Source organism: Macrobrachium nipponense, chromosome 32 (assembly GCF_015104395.2).
Source record: "Macrobrachium nipponense isolate FS-2020 chromosome 32, ASM1510439v2, whole genome shotgun sequence".
NCBI classification, from domain to species: domain Eukaryota; kingdom Metazoa; phylum Arthropoda; class Malacostraca; order Decapoda; family Palaemonidae; genus Macrobrachium; species Macrobrachium nipponense.
In genome coordinates this window covers 36,851,810-36,864,309 of record NC_061094.1, presented here as the reverse complement: position 1 = coordinate 36,864,309, position 12,500 = coordinate 36,851,810, and the positions used below count along the sequence as shown (strand labels likewise).

At 34.6% G+C, this 12,500-nt stretch overlaps 1 protein-coding gene and 1 long non-coding RNA gene across 2 annotated transcripts in view; one reads left to right on the top strand and one right to left on the bottom strand.

Moving 5' to 3' along the window:
* The window catches only part of LOC135207119 (uncharacterized), a 26,885-nt gene that overhangs the window by 11,575 nt on the left and 2,810 nt on the right, over nucleotides 1-12,500 (bottom strand). The gene's annotated exons all lie outside the window — the stretch shown is intronic.
* LOC135207118 (uncharacterized) lies at nucleotides 2,002-2,766 on the top strand. Its single transcript, XM_064238717.1, has one exon. The coding sequence runs from the start codon at nucleotides 2,088-2,090 to the stop codon at nucleotides 2,523-2,525; it is 438 nt and encodes a 145-aa protein (XP_064094787.1). The 5' UTR covers nucleotides 2,002-2,087; the 3' UTR covers nucleotides 2,526-2,766.

Genomic DNA, 12,500 nt, shown 5'->3' with positions numbered 1-12,500 from the left:
CAGACAAAAAGCCATTCAATAGCTTTCTTTTACAGAAACTAATAAAAAGGGAAAATACCCATTGCCATTCCCTCACAGATAAGACAAGAAAAATTCAACAACGTATCGTCTAGTGATAAGTTTATCAAAGGTATTAGACAGCACTGCAAGACATTGAAACGTTGACCCATAATTGTAAGATTACAAATGTCATGTTGCCAAAGACGAGAAGAAACGTTTGACTTATCTGGGATTAGAAGGTTTAAGTCCAGTAAATTCCGGATGTATTGCCTGCCCATTGTCAACGACAATATGCACACATACAATCCCATCTTCAAATCAACAATTATGAATGAGAAAAAAAAAAAAACTTCTAACCCTAAAGCTTACACCTCATAGAAGGGATGTGTGCGTGTATGGTATGTATGTACTATATATATATATATATATATATATATATATATATATATATAGGTATATATATATATATATATCGTCATATATATATATGTTATATATATATATATATATATATATATATATAATATATATATATATATGTATGTATTAATATATATATATATATATATATATATATATATATATATATATATATATATATATATATATATTATATACCCTACCTGGGACGAAGCAATTATCGATTGTTATTCGCCTTGGCCGTAAGTTATTCCCCCAAGATATATCGTATTGGATATTACCAAGTTATTTGTGGCTTAATATTTGTGAACACGAAAAAGTCACACGTATATTACTAACAAAATTACACACACATGAAAACATACATACACAACACATATAAATATCATATGAATCTTTATCTCATCACCGTGATATTTTATATACACAGAATAAGCTGCAAATGATGTTTGATATACAATTCGCTCAACGTCGGAAATATTACCGATTGGGAATTATAATTGATAAGTGTTCTTCACCTGGCAGTCATGTGCCGAACGTCACTGGTTGTCATTGTTCGGCAGTCGGATTCTGTCAGGTGGGGGCAACCTCTTATCAGTTCTAATTCCCCTTCGGTACTATTTCCGAGGTTGAGCGAAGAATTGGGAATCAATGACATTTGTAGCTTAATGTTTATATATGTATAATATATATATATATATATATATATATATATATATATATATATATAATATATATATACACATTACATATCTATACATATATATACCAACATACATACATGTGAGTCCTATCACATCACAGTGGTTCATATATACGCATTAAACTAACACAAATGTCCTTTAATATCTTAATCGCTCCACCGTTTATACATATTATATATATATATATATATATATATATATATATATATATATACATTATATATATATATATATATATATATATATATATATGCATTATACAGAAAGGAGTAGTGTTCAAAGCAATGTCTCCATCCTCAAGAGGAAGGACCCCGCCACCATGAACACTACACAGCACAGCTGACTAGCAAGTACGTAATTACCCATTATTAATAGAGCAATAAAGCTCAATTAATCCTGCTAATTACCTAAAGTGAAAATGCCTAAACCTTTCCCTCGTCCAGAAACTGAAACCCGAACTTTTTGCTGATTATATGAGCAATCTAACCACTGCATCAGGGGCTGGGGTTCCGAAACTATAATAATAACAGTCAATGATTTAACGTTCGAAGCAACAGCTATGGCTCCTTTAGACAGAGCGAGACGTTGCAGATACTAATCAAGCACTTCCATCTATCGTGGGTCGAATTTGTAAGATCCACTTTCAAGACAAGTACAGACAGAAGCAATCTCTCCACAAAATCTGATAACATTTATCGAAGCAATCCAGCGATAAGAAATCGGTGGTTTCGTTCTTCACCGGATAATACGTCATCGAAGACGGTAAGTTTCGAAAAGTGATTCCTGGGTTTATCACCCAAATCTGTATTGCACAATGCCACGGATCCTATATATACGAACCATGCCAACACCAGGCTATCAAACGAATTCTAGCTGTGGCGCTAACATTATCTCGGACAATTCAGAGGCAAAGAGCAGACCTTCACTTTCCCCGCTATCGAAGACTTCGTTACACAGTTCAATATGCCAGGAAAAAGCACAGACGCTGCTACAATGAAAGCAGTTCTCGTCTTGATGGCTATTTCAGTGTCCTTGCCATCTCTCGCATCTGCTTCACCTGTGCGAGATGGAACCTCACCAGCATCGACATCGGTCCTCATCGTTAATGGAACCTCGGCCGAAATCGGTTACTTGGACAACGCCTTCATCTACTGCAGGATACAACTCTCACAGGCACAGGACTTCCTCCACCACTACACCATTGAATGGCAAAATTCCTCAGCGGAAACAGTGCCCACCTGGAGTCAGGATGCCCACGTCTACACGATTGGCAGAGGCAGTCATGTGCCCCACTCCTACCTGGTGTTCCAGGACTTCACCAGCAGTTTGTCTGGGAACTACTCCTGCAGCGTCAAGAGGAACGGCGTCGCCCTTTCCTCCAGTCGCATTGCTGTCCGCTAATCTGCCCAAGTGGACAGTTTCTTTTAAAGTTGAATCTCTGCTACTGTGCTGTGTTCTTATTTATGTTATATTTAACTTATTTGTTCTTTTTCTAATACAAAATTAATGAAGATAAGAAAAAAATGTGATAACCATATTTATTGAATTATAATACCAGACTTATTGCTACTTGAAATGATAATTACTCATAAAATTCACGCAATGAATGTATATAGCTTTTTGATTTATGATAATTTATCTAATTCACTAACATTGTTTTTACTAGTTTCCTAACTTATTTTCTTGTCAATTTTGGCATTATTTATTGTCATTTGGTACAAATATCGTGATAATTATTTACATTATTTAATAAACTTAAATTATGGAATTCATTATTATTTATTCAACCGAACCAAACTTCATCAAAAAAAGTTTTCACTCCCATACCAAAAAAAGAATTAACGGAGTGCGAAACCATCTTTAGTCTTTCATTAAATACATCTTTTAATACTATATATATAATATATATATATATATTATATATATATATATATATATATATATATATGTATATATATTATGTAAATAAATTCTTCTTTAAAACAAGATATGTCTCAAGTATGAAAGGTCCATTAAAACACTCTGGCTTAAAAGCTAAGGACTATATTTCGGTGGCCTAGCTTCCACCAGCCCTTATCAAGCCATATATATATATATATATATATATATATATATATATATATATATATATATATATATATAGATATATATATATATATATATATATATATATTTATATATTTGAATTATATAATATATATATATGATATATATATATAATATATTATATACTTTTTATATATATATATATATATATATATATATATATATATATAATATATATATATAGATACATACATATATATATATATATATATATATATATATATACACACACACACACACATATATGCCAAGACCATATTTCTCTTGACACTATTATGACAAAAATCAATTCAAAGATACAAAATCACAAAAAACAGTATATCATCTAGGACATACTCGTCCAAATCCTTATTACGAGATAAGAACTATACCATATTGCTTCAACTTCACATTTTTCCTGTTTATCTGAAGTCTAGGGAACTTCACACTGATAAGCTTCTTGAGTGACTGACTGAAGTTTGTCTGGCGTCTCAGTTACAGTGGTAGGAATCAACACAGATTCTAACAAAGGAAAACTGTTTCAACTCGCATGAACACAAACTTCGTTCTTAACAGCTGAGAAAATTTGCGAAAAAAAATATATACTCAATAAACAACGAAAAAGATATAAAATTGACCCCAGACAGTTCATAAATGTGTTTCTATAATAAATTTATAAGTTCAACAACAACCAATGCCCTCTTTTTCGCATTTTGACGTATACAGCTTCCCACACTTCAGCCTGGCTCAATGATATTATCATAATTTTCTCGGAGGTTCTGGTAGTTATTGCTATTAATTCACTTTACAAAATGATGATGCAGAATCCGAACGAATGCGGTGCTTGCTGAAGGAATACAGAATTTAGGCCAGAGGCCTAACGCTGGGACCTATGAGGTCATTCAGCGCTAAGAGGGAAATAGAGAGTTAGAGAGGTTTTAAAGGTGTAACAGGAGGAAAACCTCAAAGCCTTAAGAAACGAAAGGAGTTGCAGCCGAGGGCCGGACGGACGATGCAGATAACGTTGAGTAATGCCTACGGTGCACTGCATGAGGTGCACTGACTCCACTAACCCTGTACGGGACACGGCCTCGCTACAACACAATCAGAACTGGTAAGTGCTTAAAGTATTTGTATGGGGGAGATGAGGGCCTTATTATTATAATTATTATTATTAATTTCTTCTTCTTTTTTAACAAGAGCAACAGTGCTCTTATGCTTATAAAATGAAGAATTTGCACCTTGTAATAAAATCTCCACTTTCAATCATTTTTGTACACTCGACTTTTTCCAAAGTTTCGAAAGTCCATTAGTGACACGTTTGCTTATTCCGATAAGGGAAACGTAAGAATTAAACTGACGAATTTCCTTTTTAGCTGAATATCTCAGATGCTTTATCTATCACCCCCTGCCGGGAACCTGGCACCCTTTCCTACATGGGTAGGAAGGATAACGTACCCAGCCGACGCGACGTGGCATTTTGGAACGTTCCACTGACCTTGTCATTATCATCTAGAAATTCTAGACCACGGAAATGGCGAAACATTTATGAAAGACCGATGGTGACTCGGAGGAAAGTGGAAGCCACGTGGATGAACAATGATAAGAGATACCAATGGCCATTATAATGACGAAATCACATTAACGTTCCATTACAGACGCCAAAAGCAATCGATGATATACAGCCAAAAACCTTGCGTGACGTAAGAATTTAATTTAGAACGACTTTACTGATTTTATATTTTATGAAATTTAGGCTGTCAGAGGGCCTTAAAGTGCCGTCATCACAGGAACGTTCCTCGTCGGAAGCAGGTAACGACTAAAAAAAAAATCGATGCTTAACAGCCAACAGCTTGTGTGACAGGAATTTTAATTTATATGACTTAACAGATTCTTGATTTTAAGAAATTTAACCGATTTAAAAAGAAAAAAACAATTCGATGCTTAACAGCCAACAGCTTATGTGACAGGAATTTTAATTTGATATGACTTGACTGATTCTTGATTTTAAGAAATTTAACCGATTTAAAAAGAAACAAAACGATGCCTAACAGCCAACAGTTTGTGTGACAGGAATATTAATGTAATATGACTTGACTAATTCTTGATTTAAGAAATTCAGGTTGTCGAGCCACGCACTGGAGACCTTTCGGCCATTCAGCACTTACGACAGTGCTGGACCGAAAGAGACAGAGATCCAGATAATAAAGCAGATGAAGTAGAAGTAACTAAAGGCGGAATTTGGCAGAAAACTCGACAGTTCCCCTAAGAGGTAGAGAAGCTAAAATGTGGGTGTAGGTAGGACCGAAGGGAAGCCGGAAACACCCTTTGCATTACCTACAGTGCACTACGTAAGGTTCACCGGTGGCATTATACCCTTACGAAGAGTTAATTAATATGCACAAACTTTGCAATAAGTTGCTGTTCTTCCTTGGCCCTCAAACAAGAATGATTGTTGGGCAATAAATTTTAGAGTACATAGTATATGTCATTACCCACATTAAAAAATATTTTTTAAAAAAGGAGAGTTGAAAACTCACTAAAATTACAAGGCTAATATTGGCAGCTAGGTCACGGCACTCTGTATTCATTAAATGCCCAATGAATATCTTCAGTTTTTAGATTAATTATAATAAAATCTTCTTTCTCTCAAAATTTCATTAATAAACGTAGTCAACAATCCTTATTCACTCTAATGAACGTCTCAAGTTTTTTCATTGATCATCATGAAACTTCTTCATTCCTCTAAAAATTTCATTTATAAACGTAGTCAGTGATCTAAACGCACCCAGGACATTTAAATCCATTTCCATAATCTAGTTGTATACCACGTGTCAAGTTCCAGCAGTGTACAGAAAATCAAATGTCCAAAATGAAACGTAGCATGTTCCTTTCTGGTCACACCGAGTTATTTATTGATAGCGACCGTACAGAAACGCCTTAAATAAACACGAAAATCTTCCATACTGATAACAATGAGATATCTCGCATCTGCATCGGCAATTTGGAATAAAGATAATTATCTGATATAATTGAACTGTAGACCCCTCCATAAATGCATGTCTTTTTTTTCTGAAGAAATGGGCTAAGACAAAACTCCAAATACACGCTAAAAGCAATTTACAATGTCACGAAGAAGTAATATTCTTTTTAAACCACTCAAACATAAGAGATCAAATGGTCTGAGAGTCAGAAAGTTCGTTTTTTTCTGAAATGCTACAATATTTTTTCGTCTACTTATTCACAAGGTCTCTCTAATTTGGCGTTTACTCTCAATACAGACCAGAGGTAAGGACGCCAACAGTTAATTTAATCAAAACAGCTCCAGTTTATGTTATGTTACTTTACAGCAATGCAGAGTTACAAATAAATTTTATACCAGCGAAAGTGTGAATGGAGAGAGAGAGAGAGAGAGAGAGAGAGAGAGAGAGAGAGAGAGAGAGAGAGAGGTGGGGGGGGGGAGGGGAATCTATTACAAAGAGGTAACGTTACCCTACTCTAATTCACGAGAAAAAAAAATGGTCCAATTGAACAAAATGTTTACATATACAACAATCAATCTCAGTAACGTTATGAGCAAGGTGATGTATCACGCTGTACTGCGACTGTACCCGTTCAAGATCAGAACAAGCTGATACAATGAATTAAACACTACAGTATCAGACTAACAGTCCCACATACACTGTATCAATTTGGTTGTGCGCCCGGGAGCAGATAGAAGCATTTAACGCTTATCAGCTAGACTGTGCCCGGGACTATTTCTTACTGATAAGGCACACTTACTTCCTAAAGCAATAAAACCGAGAAAGCATAAAAAAAATAAAATAAAAGTAAAGATACCGTTAATCTTTTACGCTTTCCTTTGTCATTACGGTAAGCTCGTTTAAACACTGAACTATTCCTCAGCATTGTTGGAGTCTTTACTCTGCACTTATGCTTGAACAATCTTCTGAGCTCTACGCGCACTAGGAAATAAATTAAGCCAAACTTAACTTAATTAGTTATAAAATTAAATATCTGATATTAAATATCAAACGGATGGCTTTGTTCTAATGTCAAAATGCTGCTTCGAAAAAAAATTTGTGTTCCTTGTTTACGGTCGTTACCATGTACTTGAATTTTCGCTCTTTAATATTTATACGATCGTAAGTTTTTCTTTTTTTATTTAAAATGTCCAATGTACAACATACATAGTTCTTTAATAACAATACTGTGTTTAGGAATTTTCATGTAAAAAAAATTCTAGAAACTGTTTTCATATAAAGCGCTTAATAATCAACTCAACTTATTTTTTTTTAATTGTACAAATGTTTATCGTACAATAATTACATTGTATTCCATAACAGTAGTCTTTAAATATACGTACGTAAGTAATGAAAGACATTTTTGTGCATACAGTACCGAGAAATGAAACGTTCAATGGGGAAAAAAGTGAAAAATCTGAAAAACGTTTGAACAGCTCTTTTGGACTTTTCCAGTTACGGAATCAGCGAAGTGTGATTTACATAAATCTAAAATAAATATTAGTAACGATAGACCTTACTGTCATCATTCACTTTCTCAACGAAAATCCTGCCTTACACCTTTCTCTGAAAGCCAAGTAAACTGCGCCCTTATAGTTGTTATATCTGTATCACCTTTACCACCAGATTCTTTTCTCTTCTGGAAATACCTTACGCAGCCCAGCCAGCCTTGATCACAATTTCATCATATTACCATGGCAGCTCTTCTGAAATCCCGTCAGTTCCAACGAATTAATATAGTGTATGTGTGACTGATACGGAATTGTTTAACTCATTGTACTAGCTTGTTCAGATCTTGAACTGGTACAGTTACAGCACAGTGTGATTAACACTTAGCTCAGAACATTGCTTAGGTAAACGACTGTTTACTTATCTGTTCAATTAGACATCGAACTTTTTTTTTCCCGCCCGTGAATTAGAGTTGGGTAACCTCTTTGTAAAGAGACCCTGGTCTCTCTCTTCTTGGCAACCCTATCCATCCATATATGTACAATAGCACATTATCATCTCGCCTGTCTTATGAGTGCAGCTCAAACAGCCTGTTTTTTTTTTTTTTTTTTTTTTATTTAAACCTCTCATTTCCTCATGCTGGCCTTCTACACTTATATCTACAAACACTCCTCTCATTTTCTAGTGTTTTTCTCTCCAATATCTACCTTCTTATAACACTTCAAACAAGGCTGAACAGTAGTACACCACTAAACGGTACCTACATCACTCAGGTGTTACATTTATACCTCTCCTAGATCCGGTCACGTAACTCCATAGTTTGGTATTCAATAGTATTCTCTTAACAATATACACAGGTTTTTTTTTTTTATTCTTCTAACAGGCAAAAAATAAGAAACCAGCTAGTAAACAAATGAGACGGAGATATTAAACCACATGTACTTCACCCTTCTCACTTCCAGAGATTTCCTCTCTCTCTCTCTCTCTCCTCCCCCTCACTCACTCACTCACTCTCTCTCTTCCTCTCTCTCCCTCTACCCCCTCACCCTCTTTCTTCCTCTGTCTCTCTCCCCACCCCTCACTCACTCACTCTTTCTCTCTTCTCGCTCTTTCTCTCTCCACCCCAGCCCCTCTCTCTCTATGTCTCTGTCTGTCTGTCTCTCTCCCCGAGATCCTTCTTCCCTTTTCGATATGATCCGACCTCCTCGATGGTCCTGGCAGGTCATTAGTATACACTGTGTTGTGCCGAGAGAGAGATGTGACAAATCGAAAGAAAGAGTGATCTTGAAAAGTATGACGATACGCCCATGTGATTGTTTCCGAGTGTCTTTTTTTTTATATTTTCCTTTTTCCGCATTCTTTTTTATACATATTTTTTTTTGTGAGTTTGTTACCCTATCTTAATATAATTATTTACCAGTGACCTCAGTAATTTCTCTATAATTGAACTTCAGTGTTATTATTGTTGAACTTACGAGCCCAAGCAGAAAACAAAATCATTCTCAAGTATATAACTTTGATGTAGTCTAAAACTTTGTAATGTGTATTACTGCCTGTTAAGTTACATTAAAACTTACTTAAGTAAAGAAAACTGACTTACATAATTTCCTCAAAATTTAATTCCAGTGTTTTTAATACCGTAGTTAAACTTATGATCTCAAATAGACAACAAAAACGGGTATGTTGATGAATCTGATGTAGTCTGAACCTTTGTAATGTGTATCAGTTTCTGTTAAAATATATTGAAATTTACCAAAGTATTTTAAAGAAAAATGTTCTAAATTCAGACCCGAAATTAAATTTCGGCAACCTGAAACATTTCCACTACAAGGAAAAGTATTCTTCGTCTCCCTTAAGCGGTAAGCACACCTTCTCCCCTATATCTGTCTTGCCTTAAGAACAAATAGGCCTATCATGGCGAATTATAATAGATGTAAGACTAGGATAGTCGTGCTGTCGATATTCTTGTGATTTTTTTAATAAAGCACTTGCGTCATGTTTCGTTTTTTTTATTATCATACTTCAAATATTTATTGCAGAATAAAGAACTGCATCATCAAGTGTTGATAAGAGCAATAGTAATTATCGTTGCAATGAAATCAAAACAACAACAATAATAAATGGCAAAGTAAAATTTTGAAGATTCACTGCAACAAATCCGGTGTATAAAGTCTATACTTGTTTCGTTTCGAATAAAAAAAAATCCTTCCGGTTAACGGAATTGTAATGTCTGAACCTTCAAGTATGAATAATTTTCAAAATAGTTTTAAGTGGGTTATGGTGTAAATGGAAATCTGAATTAGTCTCGCGACACACACACACACACACACACACACACACACATATATATATATATATTATATATATATATATATATATATATATATATATGTATATGCACATTTTTATTTACACCTACAAATATATTTATATATACACATGTATATATATATATATATATATATATATATATATATATTATATATAATATATATATGCACTATATATATATATATATATATATATATAATGTATGTATAAGCAAATTATGTTTGGTTTGGGAATTTCACTCCTGTGTTTTGAAGGGATTATGGGACGAATAAAGGGGAGGGCTATTCATTGCAGTGACTCTTGCGGTACTTTGGAACTTTCGTTCTGCCATCATGACCCTACTGCGTTTCCAGTTGCAGCGTTCCATGTACGAAATTGCTTAATTGATTCGACCGCAAATTCTAAAGTAAAATCATGACACCAAAATTACCTAGATCAGTAACGATAGAACCCAGGGGGTAAGTATTCAGTGATGAGAACGATAACTCACAAATCAATAGAAAATAAAATAGACTGTAGAATTTTGGCCTGGGACCTATGAGGTCATTCATCACTAAATAGTAAACTGACAATAGAAAGTTTTGAAAGGTGTAACAGCAGGATATCTCGCAGTGGAACAATTGGGAGAGAGGGTGGAAGAAAGAATATGAACGGAGATACAGTAAAAGGAATGAAAGGGGTTGCAGCTAGCGGCCGAAGGGACGCTGCAAAGAAACTTTACTGATGCATACAGTGCACCGGACTGACGGCATTACTCCCCATCGGAGACTATAAATCAACGCTGAATCGGTCAGTATTCCGGCAATAACAAAATCGTGTCCGATCTCCATTGCCTTATCTACGCATTTCCCCAAGGGTAATCGCAACATGATCCTGATAACAAGTAAATCTCCCAGGCTCGAATTGGTTGGCTACCTCGACAGGAAACACGTAACCCCCCCCCCCCCCACCCCCCCCCCCCCCACCCCCACCCCGACCCTCAACCCCCATCCTACCCCCTACACACACTCAACACTCTGTCCTCCACCTTCACTCATAACTTACCTCGGTAAATCAGCATTAAATTTACATTTTTATTGGAATGAAACATTGCGTCTCTTGCGTAGGGGAAGACTCCTATAGCATTCGAATTTTATCTGAACGTAATCGAGAGGAAATGCGCAATTGCGCATTTTACCTTATTTCAAATATTAGCAATATATTTCGTTAATTTGACTATTAGTTTAGCTGCAGGTCTTTAAATTTCTGCTGATTTTATCCAGTTAGTAGCCAAATTTACGTTAATTTCTCTCTCAAGTCATCGGTATGTTCAAGTTCTATGCAACCATATATAAATACGTAATAATTACCACCCACTAAGAGACGTGACCGGACGGGTGACCAACAACTGGTTGCAAGTAGTAATGAGTCTGTTAGTAGTGAACTCTTCTTCAACAAAGTGAAGCAACAGCGACTCTGATATCAAAGTATTTAGATGGGCTACCGCCTACTAATGAATGCCAAACGTATTCGGCACATAAGCTCCGGAAGCCAACTCAGGCCCCTGCGCATAGGCCTACGATTATTACCTTCATCCTTACTTGGAAGGGTAACAGCGCCTTTTCACCCAAGGCAGACAGAGTAATAGACAATGGATGCCCTCTGAACAAACGTCTTTGTTGTATGGAAAATGGGACAGAAATTACTTGAACTTATTAGAGACGTCGTCTTCCGGGCCCGATGGGCAGACACTTTGTGAACGATAACTTCTTAGCAAAGCAAAATCAGAGCCTACATTAAGGAAAGCCGATATTAATATATATTTAATATATATATATATATATATATATATATATATATATATACATATATATATATAGATATATATAGATATTATATAATATATATTAGCAATATATAATATAGAATATATATATATATATAATATATATATATTAACATATATAATATTACAATATATATAATATTATATATTTATTATATATATATTATATATATATATTATTACATATATATATATTACAATATTATATATGAATTATATATATATATATTATATTACATTAATATATATAGTTACATATAATATATATATATTACTATATATATATATTACAAATATATATTATATATTATTACATATATCATATAGACCATATATATTATATTATTTATATATATATATATAATACTATAGATAAATATATATATACAAAATACAGAGAGAGAGAGAGAGAGAGAGAGAGAATGTGTGTAAGTGCACGCGCGCGGGCTGAGTGATGCAAAAAGGGAACAACAGTACGTTTATGCGCAATCCTGGTGTAAAATTGTAGGCTATGAAATTGGGTCGCAAACGATGTGGATTGGCTGGTGTTTTGTAGGTGGTACAGTACTGACTTGGAATAATAACGAGAATCTGCAGACATTCACGAAAAAATCTGAACGAATTCACAAGAAAAAAAAGTGGAGTGTAAATCTGGCCAAGAGC